The sequence below is a fragment of the Mirounga angustirostris genome, unplaced genomic scaffold (assembly GCF_029215605.1).
Source record: "Mirounga angustirostris isolate CCGP_5_RB_7025 unplaced genomic scaffold, mMirAng1.0.hap1 SCAF_2, whole genome shotgun sequence".
Lineage (NCBI taxonomy): Eukaryota > Metazoa > Chordata > Mammalia > Carnivora > Phocidae > Mirounga > Mirounga angustirostris.
In genome coordinates, this window is record NW_026991710.1 from 178,393,573 (window position 1) to 178,410,918 (window position 17,346).

A 17,346-nucleotide genomic window follows, 5' to 3' on the forward strand; every position below is an offset into this window, starting at 1 on the left:
TATTAATAAATATAAAGAGCTATCTGTTACAATGTCTTCAATATGTGCTGAAAATACTATAAACACACACACTGGTATAATTTGAACACTAAAGTTATCATCATCATTTCAATCATTTAGATGAAGGAAAACTTCATAGGAGACATAGGGTTTATTTAAATATTGAATGGTAGAGACAGGGATTCAACCCAAACAACCTGAGAGTAGAGGCCAATTTCTACGCTAGCTGTTCTCTCATGGCCCACAGGGCTCAGTAGGACTTAGATAGGATAGATAGCCCATGACCTTTCCCAAACTCAAATTTGGAAAACACTAGGTCAAGCTTATCTCATTTTTTTAATGTAGGCCTCTTTGGGTATTTTTAAAATATGTTATCAAAATTAAATGTATTATGATTGTAAATCAAGTAATTCAAAGAGATTGTGCTTAAAATTATCTTCATAAAATCTTTCCCTGCTCTCAGCCTCACTTTTACCTTTGATTTCTGCTTTTGTTTCTTAATTTCAGTTGGTGATTGACTTTTTAGCTCTAAAGCTAGAATAATGACTTTAACAACTTCTAAATAATATCTGGATGGCACTATCCCTTTTTAAATTTATTTATTTATTTTTATTTTTTAAAGATCTTGTTTATTTGAGAGAGAGAGAGTGTGAGCACAAGCATGGGGGAGGAGCAGAGGGAAAGGGAGAAGCAGACTCCCTGCTGAGCAGGGAGCACAATGTGGGGGGCCAATTCCAGGACCCCGGGATCATGACCTGAGCCAAAGGCAGATGCTTAACCAACTGAGCCATGCAGGTGCCCCAGGACAGGACTATATCTTGATATATATACTTTTGAGAATTGTAATTAGCCAAAGAAAATAATTTCGTTTACTTATCACTTTCCCCCTACTTCATTCTATAGTTGATATTTACATTTAGTTCTTCTTTTGCATATCTTCTACTGCCAAATGATACCTCTGAATGGTATTTGTCTATCAACCTGGGTTAGCTTTTCTCACAGTCTGCACCCCACTTTTTCTTCCGCTCTGCTGACCCACTTTCCTCCGCCTATCCTACTCCGGCCTAGGACACACAGCTTTACTTTTACATCATTAAGGCCAGTGTGTACATTGTCTTCTGCCAATACAACCATTTGTCTTCTATTTGAAGACTCCTGGAAAATCTAATGGTGTGAGATCATGTTATTATGTGTACTCAGCTTTCGGCATGGGGATCATACATCTTATAATGTAGCTCTTGTTCAGTTGCATATTCTTTCAAGAAGTAAACAATGTTCCAAGACCTCAAACTACAGTACCTGTAACTTTCAGCTTTTCAGCCCCAATGGTAATCTCATCTTCATCTGCAGAGAACAGCACCCTGCCATCTTCACTCGCTCTCACTTCAAATCTTTTACACTGAGCTTCCACAGCATCAGCTCCTATGATCAGAGGAAAGGTTTAAAAATGAAACTGGTATGCAGGAAACCATTAACATGTATTTTTTTTTTTTTTTAGAAAAAGAGAAGAAATGCATATATTATTTAGTTATTTTACCTCTGCAGTATGTTTTACACCTGAATTAATATTTTTAAATTGTTACCCTTTCCAGTAGGCTGTTTAATTTGGTAGTTTGCTGAGCTAGGATGGTTGGGCATACATCTGACCTCTAAATGCTTGACATAGTCCTAACAAGGTTTGTAGGTTTAGCTAATTAAAAATAACAACAATAACAAAAACAAAACAAAACCAAAAAAAAGCTTTTGCATATACACAAGGAGAGATGACATCTGCTTTGTTCTTGGTTATTGCCTGAAAACTTGGCTTTATACCTAGCACATGCTAGATGCTCAATAAATACTTGTGGTCAGAATGACTCCCATTTACTTTCTGTAAGCAGACAATAGTCCCCACGCTTGCTACATCACAAGGTACTTGTAAAGCATTACTCATTTGTGAGTACACTACATTTAGCTACACTACATTTCATATATGCTAATATTGAAATTTGTTCACCCTTTACTATCACTGAATGCGAATGCATTTTACAGTCGATCTTGCAAAATATATATATGTATATATATATATATATATATATATATATATATATACATGTTTTTAGTGCTTCCCAATGTATCTTCTCATCAATAACTTTCTTGATTTATTAAAATATAGTATTAAATAAATATAGTTACACCATGGAATTGAAAATCTGTTTCTGATTTATTGGACAATTTTGCATATTAATCCATCCACAAATCACAAAGGCAGCTTCCATATTTGGGAAACATAATTAATTTGTGAGTTTGAAAGTCTTCAACAAAAAGATCAAACTGGCCAGAAGGGTGAGGAATTGCTATTTCCATAACATCAATTTATTTCATTTGGCATAACATATTTGGCATATGCTACATCTTCCCCTCCGGTTACGATTTGGAGGGTTTCTCCTCTGCTCTCTACATCAAAAACCCTTATCAGATACAGTCCAGCCCAGTCAGGGACCTAGGGACATCACAGTTGTGTGTACCTCTTTTCATTTACTTTGCTTATGCTATGGACTGAATGTTTGTGCTTGCCAAAAATTCTTATGTTGAAATCCAAGCCCACCACGTGGTTGTGTTAGGAAAGGCGGTCTTTGGGGAGGTGATTAGGTCCTGAGGGTGGAGCTCTCACAAATGGGATTAGTGACCTTATAAAGTCTGCCGTTTTCCTCCCTGCAATCTGCCAGGTGAGGACCTAGTGAGAAGCCGGCTATGTACAGACCAGGAAGTAGCCTCTCGTGAGATGCTGGGTGTGTTAGTACCTTGCTGTTGGGATTCCCAGCACGTAGAGTTGTGAGAAATCAAGTTCTGTTGTTTAAACCACCCAGTCTATGGTATTTTATTATAGCAGCCCAATCAGACTGAGACAATATACTACCATTATCTTTTAGATACATGTCCCCCAGGAATTCAAAACATGAGATCATCTTTGTATTCCAAAATTTCCTCCAAATTTAAAATTGGGTCCGATTTCTAGGGCTACTTAGGGTAAGAAGTTAGACAGGTGAAGGAATACCAGACCCTCAACCCCACCCCAGCCCTGCTCCCAGTCCTAGCCCACCGGCTTTAGTATCGTATACCTCCCCACCATCATAGCTTCTGAGGGGCACTTAACTAGAGGAAAATATTAATTCCAAACCCTGATAACATGTGGGATAATTTCTCTGAAAACAAGATGTATATTTTTCTTATAATATAAGAAACTGTGTTTTCAGGTCCACATAGAAAATTTTAAAACTATGACAATGCTAAGTCAGATAAAACTGATGTTAACCTTTGCAGGCTGTCAAGATCAAAACAGCATGAATTTTACTTTAACATCTGTTATATATTTTTTTAAGCAAATCACTTTTCTTATGAAATTTAATGACAGTATTGGAGAAACCATGGAAGACCTACTGTTCTTGGTGACAGTCATTGCCTTTGATCCGGCAAACATTATTTCATCAGACTGTATCAATTGAGTATGTCTTCTGCTAATCATGATCTAACCTTCCTGTATTGTGCTTTTAATCTTTAAACCATAGTAACCCAGTGGGTGATGTTCAAAAAACTGTGCTTGGGGCTGGTGTGTTGATAAATGTGACTTCTAAGTGTGGAGGCCTCTGTGTGGAGGCCTCTATGTCTCCATCTTCTAGGCACTCAGACATAACACTAAATCTGAACTGCCTGAAAGATATTCTAGATATTATACATGTAAAACCTTAACTTGTACGTCACGTTGCTATCTTCAAATATACTTACTTATTGGGTGAACTGATCCACAAAATATATCAGTGACTTCAATGACCCTGAAGTGCATTAGATCACTATATGTATATGATATATGTAATATAAAATATATACACACACATGCTGCATATGGTTACAAATTTATAAGACTCTTTTTGGCATAACATTTAATGTCATTATATGGAAGGTACTTTATTAATATAAACATGCTATATTGTGTGTCACATAAACAAGTAGAAATATAAGCAGAATACCTGGATATGGCAAAGTCAGTTGAAATCTTAATTCATTAAATTTAAATAAGCAAAAGCAAATAAGCAAGTAAGAAAATATACGCACACCTGGAATAAAAAAAAAAAATGCATCCAGGCCATAAATAAATGCATGGGGAAACATTCCATTAAAAATAGATATATAAATTAATGCTGCAGACTACACTTTATTCAACATATTAGTAAAATTTCAGAAGGCAAAACTGCAAGCAATTAGTAATATATTGACAATAAATATTTTAAATCAGAAAATAATTTTGAATATATTGTGCTTCTATACATTGCTTTTCTGCAAATAGCAAAGAGTAAATGCATGTAATTAGACACATATTGCATTGTTGTGAATATGTTTAAAGTTAATGCATTAGGCTACATGAAATTGAATTTATTACATTATAACATGTTTTGTGGTGTCTTATTCTGTTTTTCATGTTTCTATCTTCACATATCTGCTAGGCAAGGCCAACTCAGCATCCAGTTGTTCGGAGGGGAGCAAATGCTCAGTTCCATTTTTTCTCAACCAGCAATGCTTCCAGAGTCTCAGGAAAGCAATATGCCTAATGACTGTGGATAAGGAGCTCTGATTCCTTAGCAAATAGATCGTGGGGAATTAGGGCTATCTGGACAGTTCTATATTTTACTAGTCATCTTATTTTTTTTAATTTTAAGATTTTATTTATTTGAGAGAGAGAGAGAACACAAGCAGGGATGGGGTAGAGGGAGAGGGAGAAGCAGACTCCCACTGAGCAGGAAGCCTGAAGACTCAGGACTCCATCTCTGGACCCTGAGATCATGACCTGAGCCAAAGGCAGCCACTTAAATGACTGAGCCACCCATGTGCCCTTTTACTGGTCGTCTTAAACACTAACTTGCTAACTAAGGTCTGAAGACTAAAGGCTTACTTAAGAATACCTGAAGAAATTTATGTTAGCAACTTCAAAATCAAACAAAGAACAGTCAAGGACAAAATAAGTAAAGAGCATTGGAAGGAAAAAGATAGAAAACATGTAAGCAAAATCAGTTTCCACAAAAGCATTGAAGTATTCAATATGTATATCCAAATATTTTCTTTAGTTCATTTAATATTCTGTATATATTCTTTAAAAGCAAACAAACAAAGCAACAACCAAGCTAATTTCTTTTTCTCCTCAGAGATGGCTCCATTGCCTTTCTGGAACATTCACATTTCTTACAGTCATATTCAGTAGCCAAAGGCATATCTGCTGACAAATAGAGAGGCTCCAGTAATTTATCTACTGTCTTTGCATTTTCTACATTAAATCAGTCAAACACATGAATTGGAAAATTTTCTTCAATAAAAGTCTCCACAGGGGCTCAAACAATATATTTCCATGGGGCCTCTTGGTACTATTTAGTTCTAATTTAAAGAAAACAAGGCAAAGATCAAAATGGGTATGTCTAATTATCTCTGGTGTGTTTTCCTCAAGCATACCATGATGTATCTTTCTTCCTATATAACTCTGATTTTACATGTTGTCAGTATTTTCAAGGTCTTGAAGAAGAGTATTATTAAAAGATTAGAAATTCCCATAAGAAAAATGAAAACAAGAGTCAATACAGTCAACTAAATTCAGAGTTCTGGAATTCCTGTTTTAGAATTATCATGGGCCCCCTAAAAACAAAACCAAAGAAGCTGAAACAAAACAAAAGAAGCTGCTTTCATGAAATAGAAATATAAATAAGCATTGTACTTTATTTTATTTTACATTATGCATGTCATTAAAAACTCTCATTTGGGGGGCGCCTGGGTGGCTCAGTCGTTAAGCGACTGCCTTCGGCTCAGGTCATGATCCCAGCATCCTGGGATTGAGCCCTGCATCGGGCTCCCTGCTCTGCAGGAAGCCTGCTTCTCCCTCTCCCACTCCCCCTGCTTGTGTTCCCTCTCTCGCTGTGTCTCTCTGTCAAATAAATAAATAAAAAATCTTTAAAAAGAAAAAAAACCCTCTCATTTGGAAAGTGTACTCTTAGTGTACTTAGGGAGAGAAGGAGAAGAAGCAGAATAAGGGAAAGTTTACAGGGGCTGGGCTGGGGGGCTTATCTTGGAACAAGGGCTCCTGTGCCTTTGGCAATTGCTATCTACACTAGATCCTGTCAGAGATTAGCACACCCTGCCTCCTGCAACCTACCCCCTCAACCTCAGGAACTGATTTCTGTTTCAGAATTGGAGGAGTAACCATTCTGTCTCCAGCAAATAAGGTAGCTCTAGGAACCCTGAGGTTACATTCACCCTTAGATCCCTACCTGGGCCTTCCTACCATCCTGTGTCTAGACCAGTGCCTTGTCCATAGTAATTCCTCATTAAAAGTTTATTTTTACAAAATAAATGAGCATAGGGGAGAAAAAAAAGAGAGAGAGAAAGGGAGGCAAACTAAGAAACAGACTCTTACTATAGAGAACAAACTGATGGTTACCAAAGGAGAGGTGGATGGGGTGATGAGTAAAATAGGTGATTATCGGGATTAAGGAGGGCACTTGTGATGAGCACAGGGTGTTGTATGGAAGTGCTGAATCCCGATATTGTACACCTGAAACTACTATTACACAGTATGTTAACTACCTGGAATTTCCACCATTTGTACTTTTATGCCTTATCACTCCCTTGCCCATAATTACCATAGGTATGATCGCATACTGTTGCTCTCCATCTTCCTTTTTTATTTTTATTTTTTTTTTAAAGATTTTATTTATTTATTTGAGAGAGAGAGAATGAGAGAGAGCACATGGGGGGGGGGTCAGAGGGAGAAGCAGACTCCCCGCCCAGCAGGGAGCCCGATGCGGGACTCGATCCCGGGACTCCAGGATCACGACCTGAGCCAAAGGCAGTCGCTTAACCAATTGAGCCACCCAGGCGCCCCTCCATCTTCCTTTTTTAAAAAGTTATGAAAAGATTATACATATAACAATTGTGTACATGATGTTACCCACCACCTAACTGAAGAAATATTGTTACCAACACAAGCCTTCAGCATAATCTCTTCTTAATCACATGCCCCCTCATCCTTGGGGAGCTCTGCATGTCAGCATTATTCTGAAATGAGTTTTAATCACTCCCATCTTGTAACTTTATTATTTATGTACATAGCCTTAAAACATTTTTCTTAGTGGAAGGAGAATGAGAAGAACATAGAGCCACATCTAAAACTATTGCTTAAATGGCTGGATCCAGTCAGAGACAAACTCATGTAGCCCTGGACTTGCCTATTATATGAATCAATAAATTACTCATCCACCCCATTGAGGGCGAGGAGGACATAAATTCTGAATTGAGTTTCTTTTTGCATTGTTTTCACTCTTTCTGTATTTTCTTCTTTGTTCCCAAGCAAAACTAGCCTTAATGGTATAATCTTTTATACTTGTATTTTTTGGTCTTTTTGGTGATTCATAATAATATAATAATAATATTATTAATTAGTTAATTAATCATTATCATTAACTGGTATGACTACCTAGCCAGCCATTTCATAAATTATTATAGTATTTTCTCCTGGGCCTGGCCTCTATGAATTTTGACAGGATCAAGTAAAATATGTCTCTTTATCCCACTTTTGTTGACTATGTTATCTAAGAGAAGTGAAACCTTTGACTTATTATTTTGTTTAAAGGGACCAGTCAAACAGCATATACATAAAATATTCTGGTTTTATAGTATGCAAACACAAAATTATAGCATTTCAAAACTGTGGATGGCACAAAGTTGGTGAGTGAAATATTATTCTCTAAAAATTTTTTATGTATCATAATCATTCATGTTCTTTTAATTTATAAAGGAAAAATAGAAACAAAGAATGCATGTTGCATGCGGGGAAAAAATACTATCTGATAGAATTATTCTCGGGGCGCCTGGGTGGCTCAGATGGTTAAGCGTCTGCCTTCGGCTCGGGTCATGATCCCAGGGTCCTGGGATCGAGCCCCACATCAGGCTCCTGACTCAGCGGAGAGTCTGCTTCTTCCTCTCCCTCTGCCTCTCGCACTGCTCATGCTCTCTCTCTCTTTCTCTCTCTGTATCTCTGTGTCTCAAATGAATAAATAAAATCTTAAAAAAAAAAAAAGATTAAAAAAAAAAGAATTATTCTCTATGAGTAGAATCAGTGAATACTTAAGTAATGAGAAGAGACTCCTTACAACTACATTTTTGGTAAGTTGCTTTTATAAGAGAGAGAGAAGAAAAACTCTGGAAATGTTCTCTGGAAATCTCTCATTGCCTAATTTTTCAGTAGACATTAATATGTCTAAAATGATGCAATATAATTTATGGAAGAATATGAGAGTTGAAAAGCCATTTCTTGATAATATTGAACTAAAAATTTTCCATTGCAGCCTATTACCTTTTATTTTAACATATGTTTCACACGAACAACAACTAACTTCTTAGAATTTTTCCCTCTTTCTTGTCAGCTTGCCCTGGTCCTCTGCTACATTTTGACACATCAATCACTGTAGTTTCATGGAATGCCTTAATACTTTTAATTGTTTTCCTTTTTAACATGCATTCTCTTTCAAATAACGATTAACATGTGTATCCATGTTACACATCAACACAAGCATAACAAAAATGAGTTAGTGCAGTTTTCTTTCTTTCTTTCTCTTTCTTTCTTTCTTTCTTTCTTTCTTCTTTCTTTCTTTCGTTTTAAAGATTTTATTTATTTATTTGAGAGAGAGAATGAGATAGAGCATGAGAGGGTCAGAGGGAGAAGCAGACTCCCTGCCGAGCAGGGAGCCCGATGTGGGACTCGATCCCGGGACTCCAGGATCATGACCTGAGCCGAAGGCAGTCACTTAACCAACTGAGCCACCCAGGCACCCGCAAACAGTTTGCTAATATATTTCTATGCAAATTCTGCCTAACTTACATTCAATATAACTTGTTTAGTTGTGGTAGGATAATTTTGCAGATGTATTCAACTAATAATGTAATCTCATGGTACCAATTAAGTATAAATTTCTTGCCAAATTTCAAAATTATTTTTTCTGTTTTCAAAAACATCCAACTTTGACAATTAATTTATCACCTAAATATCATAGTGAAAGTCACCTAACAGTATACGTATGTATTTACTTTTCTAATGTAAGAAAATGTACACAGAAACAATTCCAGACAGAGAAATGGATTCTTGAAAATGTCATGAAAAAGTAACCACCTTCTCTACAGAGTACCTTTAGCAAATTTATTTATACTATCTGCTAATACTTAAAAAAAAGATTTTATTTATTAATTTATGAGAGAGAGAGAGAGAGAAAGAGAGCATGAGTGGGGAGGAGGAGTAGCACTAGAGAGAGAAGCAGACTCCCCAGCTGAGCAGGGAGCCCTATGCGGGGCTTCATCCCAAGACCCTGAGATCATGACTGAAGCCGAAGTCAGACACTTAACCAACTGAGCCACCAGGCGCCCCTACCTGCTAATACTATTTAGTAAGTATATTTGAGGTATGCTTATTGCTACTTAGTTTTTACATAAGAATTGTTTCATATTCCTGTTAATATTTGGTAGATTGTCTCTGAATTTCCTTTAGTGGGAACATGTTTTTAATGTTATAAATCAATTTACTGAGCACTACATAAGAATAAACTTCAAGATAAGCAATTTAAGAAATCCTAGTATAAAATACAGTTTTTATTATAATCTGATTTTAAATATTGTTAGGCAACTGTGTATTTGTATTATTATTGATTTGTTATACCTAATGCATATTTTTATGATTACATGGAATTCTTAGAATTGCTTGCATTGAAAAGCATTATTTCTGATTCCCAAAGAAGCATCAGACTTGGGTTTCTGGAAAAATGACCAAATGGGGTACTTGGGTAAAGATCTTCTATCAGAAAGAAAGATCTAGTTTATTATTTTTTTATTTTTTTATCAATTTTCTTTTTTTTTTTTTTAATATTTTATTTATTTATTTGAGACAGAGAGAATGAGAGACAGAGAGCATGAGAGGGAGGAGGGTCAGAGGGAGAAGCAGACTCCCTGCCGAGCAGGGAGCCTGATGCGGGACTCGATCCCGGGACTCCAGGATCATGACCTGAGCCGAAGGCAGTCGCTTAACCAACTGAGCCACCCAGGCACCCAGAAAGATCTAGTTTATAATCCCATAAAACAATCCCTCAAATTAGAGTGCCTTAGCCCAGCAAAGGTCTGTTTCTTGTTCCTGCTCATTTCCAGCAAGCTTCAGTAGGATGCTGTAATCACAGAAGTCACTCAGGGACCAAATGACAAAGGCTCCATCTCAACACTTGCCTTCAAAGCTACGGCAACAAGAGAAAAGGATACGGCAAACTTAGCGCTATCTTTTAACTTGCATTTAGAAGTAACACATCATTTTATTTTATTGACCAATGAAGGTGATATCAGCAAATCTGTTCCCAAATAAGTAGGAATTTATAATACCTAACCTGATGTTCACCTCTAAATACAAAACTGACAGAGAACAATAAAATATTTATTAGTTCGTCAGGGCTGCCAAAGCACCACACATGTGGGTAGCTTGAAAAACAGAAGCTTATTGCTATACAGTTCTGGAGGCTGGGAGTCTGAAATCAAGGTGTTGGCAGAGTTGCTTCCTCCTGAGGCTCTGAGGGAAGAATCTGTTCTAGGTCTCTCTCCCTGGTTCGTAGAGGGTTATCTTCTCCATGTATTTCATCTCCCCTCTATATGTATCTTTGTGCCCAAATTTCTCCCTTTTAAAAGAACATCAATCATAGGGGCGCCTGGGTGGCCCAGTCAGTTAACCATCTGCCTTCAGCTCAGGTCATGATCCCCGGGTCCTGGGATTGAGCCCCGCATCGGGCTCCTTGCTCAGCAGGGAGTCTGCTTCTCCCTCTCCCATTCCCCCTGCTTGTGTTCCCTCTCTCGCTGTGTCTCTCTCTGTCAAATAAATAAATAAAATCTTAAAAAAAAAAAAAGAATACCAATCATATTTGATGGTCCACCCTAATGACCTCATTTTAACTTGATTATCTTTATCTCCAAATAAGACCTTATCTTCAAATGAGATCACATTCTGAGGTACTAGGGGTTAGGACTTTATATATGAATCTGGGGGGGGCATAATTCAACACACAAAATATATCTTCAATGTTATGTGGGAAAAAGAAAAAAATAACAAAAATAAAAATGCCAACCTAGGATTGTAAGTCTAACAAAATTATTATCCAAGATTGAAGGCCAAAGATATTTTCAGACTAACAAAAACTGGGAGAACTAATCACCAACAAATTCATTTTAAGAAAATTACAAAGGACTATTTTCAAGAAAAAGGACACAGTCACAGATCAAATATCAGAGATACAGGAAAATAAAGATTTGAGAAAACACACTTTCCTGGGTTTTCTTCTAGCTCACTAGTCATACCCTTTCAGTCTACATCTGTGCTTTCCCCTTTTCTTCCTATTCTCTAAATATTTACATGCTCCAGAGGTCAGACTAACTACTTTTGAAGTGTATCTTTTTGGGAAATGTCTCCAGAACAAAACAAAAATAAAAGAATTGAGAAAAATCCTTTGCTTTTATATCCATTCACCTAGAGGTTCTCATCCAGGATCATGGCATTAAGTAAAGTTTACGTGTTCAAATCCAAAATCTGTAACATGTGCACTAATATTTACCTTGAAATCCATATTTATATATCTGTTTATAAATGTCAGAAAGGCATTGTTTATCTCAATAATTCTTGATTATCACACACTTGCTAATTTATTTTTTCCTCAGTAATCCCTTTTTCAGTGAGGAGGACCACAATTCACCCCAATAGTCCAACCCTCAACTTCAAGGTTTATTTCAGGTTCCACTTCTGGAATGACAATGTCAGGAGCTTCACAGACCTGGTCTCCAGAAAAACTGCTGAAAGATATTTTATAAACAATTTGAATTCTCAGTAAATAGTTCTAAGGATATACAGCAAGTGAAGAAATATTTATTCAAGAAAATCTCAGTAGAAACAGAGAGTCTATATCATTTGGATCATGAGTCACTTACTTTATCCCACTCCCAGCTCAATATGATGGAAATTCCACTCTATGTAGGTATAGCCAAGAACACAAGGCTCCTTCTTCATCTACCTCCCAGTGGAGAATTAAAGTATTTTCCCAGGAGGGAGAGGGTGTCAGATTTCCCATCCTATGCTCTAGATAACTGTTGCAGAGGACAGGTCCCTAATAAATTCAACTGAGAGGTGAGGGCTCACTTCTTCCACTCAAACTCCACTCACAGGATGGAAGCTCTACCTTAAGCATGATGTAGTGAGAATACAAGGGCCCAAATCACCCTCCTTTTAGCTCTTTCACAGGATGGAGTTTCCATGTCAGGATATGCAAGTCCTAGAGGCTACATCCAATCCCCAGCTTTGCCAAATGCCTGGCTACTAAGCAGGAGTGCCACTCAGAAAGAAACTTACCACCGTCCCTTCTTCCAGTTGTAGTTCAGAGATTTTGCCCAAGAAGAGAAATGGGCTATAGACCAGAGAACTGGAGCTTTTTCCAAAGATTTTCTTTGCATAAGAGTTGGAGGAAGTTCAAACCTAAGGATGCTCTCAAAAACAATGCAGCTGTGGTGAAAAGTAATTAAGAGGAGACCAAAGGCTTGAGCAGCTAAACTATAGTCCTTGAAACAATTTATGCTCCAGGACAATATATAAAACAATATAGCAATCAACCAGAAATTAGTGTAGCTTATCAGCAGGGTGTGATCAGGGAAGGAGACAGGCCAACGTCGCACTGCTAAGATGACAGTTATCCCTGGTGACCATGTGAATGCTCAAGGCTGCACCCTCTCAGGAACTTCAGAAGCTTTAAACTGAGGGGTGGGGGTGGGGACAGAGAGTAGGAATAGACTTTGATAGAATAATCCCGTCAGTTACCAAAGAAATAAGCAAGCAAATAATGATAACAAGTCCTGAGGGTGATGGTGGAGGATCAGAACCCAGACTTGCTACAATATATTACCTAAACTTTTCAATTTTCCACACAAAAAATATGACACGCAAAGAAAGAGGGAAGTCTGACCCATAGACAATAAATATCAGGCAATCGAAACTGCTTGTGAAAATGATCACATGTCATATTTAACAGATGAGGGATTCAAATGGCTACTTAAAGTAACCAGTATACACACATTCAAATAACTACAGGAAACGGTATTTAAAGAATTAAATGAAAGCATAATAAAATATTTCATCAAATTGAGAATATCAATACAGATAGAGAAGTTGCAAAAGAAGCAAAGGAAAATTCTGAAGCTTAGAAGTACAATAACTGAATGAAAAATTCACTCCACAGTAGATTGAACTAGCAGAAGAAAGAATTAGCAATTTTAAAGAGAAATAAAACCTATAAAATCTAAGAACAGTGGGGAAAAAGAATGAAGAGAAATGAACAGAGCCTCAGAGAGAAATGTGGGACATCACTAAACACAGGACCATGTGTAATAGAAATGCTAGAAGTAGATGAATAAGATAAAAGAACAGAAAACATACCTTAAGAAAAAAATACCCGCAAACTTCCTAAAATGTTTTGAAAAACAATAACCTATACATCCAGGAAGCTTAATGAACTCTAAACAGGATAAATAGAAAGAGATCCACATATAGATACACCGCAGTAGACATGAGGAGAGCCAAAGGCCACTAGAAGCCTTGAGAAGAGCAAGAGAAAAATGGCACAGGAGTTACAAGGAAGCTGGTAAGGTTACCAGCTGAATTCTCTGGAACAATGGAGAGGCTTTCCTACTCATGCCTCTACTTTGGCTCTTGTTGCCCAGCCTCTCAGTGTATATCCTCCACATGTAAGTCAGTGACATCTTCAAAATGAAAATCAGACCATGTGACTCATCTGCTCAAATCCCCTCAAGAGCTCCACATGATATTCAGAATGCATCCTAACTTTTCACCTCTCAGGACTTTTCAATTTCTGCTTTCTTCAGAGTGGTCCTTCTGCCATTTCTTAAATACACTGATTTTATTAAACATGCGTGTTTTTACACTTTTCCTGTCTTCTGCCTGCCCTGCTCTATATAGCCAGACCATGGTGTGTTTTGCTCATGACTGTATTTGGTTTCCTAAGAGTTATTCCCTCAAGTAGCTCATCCTTGACTCTTAAATGGCCACCATTCCCTCTCTTCATTCTCTGTCTTGTCTAGAGAAACTCACCACACCCTTCACATTATTGGAAGCCTTACCCCCCTATTTTTTCTAAAACAATCCTGTTCCTACCTTCATTTTCTTTCACTTGAACCTACTTTATTTTTCCTCTTATCACTTTTGGTTGCTTGTTTATTTTCTGAAAACCTCACTATAATATAAATTACCTTTGTTTAAGGATTTATATTTATCTGGTTCATCTGACGCTTCAGGAATTAAGCAGTTTCTCACCTATTAGAGGTGTTCAAGAAGTATTTCTGGCATAGACAATTTGATTATTGATTTAATAACCTTATTTAATTTTTACCTCAATAAACATTTCAAGAACTAAAATCTAGTTCCTTTATCATCTAAATAAATGCCTCATAGTTTGCTTAAATCTATTTTTTTCGTATTATCTTTTATAATAAGATTGCACCTTTAGCTTTTGGCTTCTTTCATGGTCTATTTCAATACCTGTCTTTCCTCCCCTCCTATGTAAACATGCTATGTGACCTGCCTTACCTGATAATATGAAATACTTAATATAGATTATGGCATACATATTGATATGAGTATATTTCAAGTTCCTTACAAATATGTAAACATTGATTATGCAACTACTATATGCTCACATTTGTTTGGGAGCCATCTTAGTGTGGTTTGATAAATAACTGTATACTCTAAAGAAAAAAAACTCACAAAAATTAACCTACATGCTTCTTCCACAAATAAAAAAGACAGCTTCTTGAATTGTGAGTTTTCTACTTATTTTAGGAGTAATGTAAGAATGTAAGAAGAATGCTCTTATTACACCTTTTAAATTGCTCTATTTTCAGAAGGAATGCTCTGATTTTGTTACCTAATGTTTTCCAGTGATTGAATATTAAATGTGGGGGTTTTGGTACATTTGCATAAAATATAAAATTTTATCCATTAATATAATTACTTTTTTTATATTTTTATTTTTATTTTATTTTTTTTAATTTGAGAGACAATGAGATAGAGAGAGAGAACATGAGAGGGGGGAGGGTCAGAGGGAGAAGCAGACTCCCTGCTGAGCAGGGAGCCCGATGCGGGACTCGATCCCGGGACTCCAGGATCATGACCTGAGCCGAAGGCAGTCGCTTAACCAACTGAGCCACCCAGGCGCCCCTAATATAACTACTTTTAATGTCTATGAGAAAATGTGCAGTGAGGAGAGGTTTTAAACTTAATGAAGAAACTATTCATAAAAGTGTAGACATGGCTCAGGGGCATTCTTAAATCCCCTCTTCACTATGCTGTTTTTTTCTTCCAAGTCTCTTTCTGATACAGAAACCCAAAGGAAAGGGTAAAGAAATTAAAAGGATTTCTTTCCACATAGGAATGACAAAATCAAAGTTAATGAATACAGATTGAGTCCTTAAATTAATACATAACATTTCAATTAACTCTCTCTCTCAGAAATAGCACCTGTCCAACCCACTGCTATCTTCTGGTTTATAAAATGACTGCCTAATTCGTTGTTTCAAAAAGGTAACAGGACTTTCAGATAAATAAAATAAATAACATTTCTCTAAGATCTACTTTTTCCCTACATTCATCTTTTTTTTTTTAAGATATTATTTATTTATTTGACAGAGACAGAGAGAGGGAGAGTGAGCACAATCAGGGGAAGCTGCAGAGGGAGAGGGAGAAGCAGGCTCCCCACTGAGCAGAGAGCCCAACGTGGGGCTCCATCCCAGGACCCTGGGATCAGGACCCGAGCCAAAGGAAGACGCTTAACTGACTGAGCCACGCAGGCACTCCTACATTCATCTTTCTAACAACATCCTTACTTTCTCTAGTCTCTCAAAGTTTTCCTGATATCCTGAATTTTTAAAAACTATTCAAGAAGAAATATCAATAGCTAAAATGCCTCTCCCCCAAGCTAATGTTTGTATATGTTGGTCATATTTGGGATGAGGATATGATGAATTTATTTAAATGTTTGAGGAAACTTCTGATAATATTGTGTTTCAGTAGACAGCACTTGAATTTGTTAAAAGTAAATTGCAGAATGGATTTCTAAGTTTCTTATTTCCTGATTATCTATTCTTTCTTTGGATTTAAGCATGGCTATGTTATCTCTTCATGGCCCATCTCTCCCTTTCAGAAAAGGTATTTAAATCAGTGTGTTTTACAGAGTCATCTAAAGTAACTTCCTACATTGTTATCATCCAATGGAAACTTCACATTGTCCTTTATTATTGATTAATATTTTTTTTAATTCTAAGGTATTTTCTGAGTAAAAGCAATGCTTGTCATCAGATTATCCAGCTAAATATGAAAGAAAAAAGTATCGTAGTGAAACATGCAGCACACTTTAAATGCTAGTCTAATTTTCCCTCACCAATGTATCTCCACCTGTCTTTCCCTGAAACCAGCTGTTTTGGTGCTCAGAGGATATAAATAATTTGATGATGATATTAAGTGAAATATAATTATAATACCTGAAATATATCACCCGGCAAGTAAATTCTTTTATTATCACTTATTTATTGCAGGTATTAAATGAAGAGATCTAAGAGTTGAAAATATATTTCCAAAAAGTTCCTTCTGGATATTTGTGTATGTCAGAATACTGGTTAGGCTGATTCTCGTTCTAATATATGTTTGGTATGTGCTCAGTTAGAATGGACACATGACGTGTCAGGGATCCAGGTCTCTCCTACTCTGCTGCTCTGCCACTTTCAGACTATAGCTTCCATCTTGGAGACCAACACAGGGGCTTGGGTCGCTTTAATGTGTCTCATTCCAGAGAGAGGAAAGGCAAAATGGAGGGCAGGACCATTTCTTTTTCTTTTCTTTTCTTTTTTTTTTTTTTAAGATTCTATTTTAATTCCAGTTAGTTAACATACAGTGTTATATTAGTTTCACGTGTACCCATTTCTTTTAAAAAGACTCTACCTGCATGTCATCCGGCATGTCACCACCACTTACATCTACTTGGCTAGAACTCAGGCACACCTGGCTGCAATAGACGCCCGTTGCCTTCATCTGGGTAGTCACATGGGCAACTAGCACTTGAGACTGTATTTCTAAAAGAGGAGGGGAAGAATGGTCCACAGGGAGGGAGCCGTTAATGGTATCTACAGCATCACACAAGTGCTTTTACCTCAGAAATTCATCTTAATCATTCCTCTGACTTCCAAAAACCCTAGAGTCAA

At 36.9% G+C, this 17,346-nt stretch overlaps 1 protein-coding gene across 2 annotated transcripts in view; it reads right to left on the bottom strand.

The window, feature by feature from the left end:
• The window catches only part of SGCZ (sarcoglycan zeta), a 427,909-nt gene that overhangs the window by 53,115 nt on the left and 357,448 nt on the right, over positions 1-17,346 (bottom strand). Inside the window, exon 4 of one of the 2 annotated variants that reach the window (XM_045879286.2) lies at positions 1,300-1,422. The exons of the other annotated variant lie outside the window; for it this stretch is intronic. Coding sequence (XP_045735242.1) covers positions 1,300-1,422 — 123 coding nt within the window. The remainder of the gene's footprint in view (positions 1-1,299; positions 1,423-17,346) is intronic. 2 annotated transcript variants of the gene reach the window in all.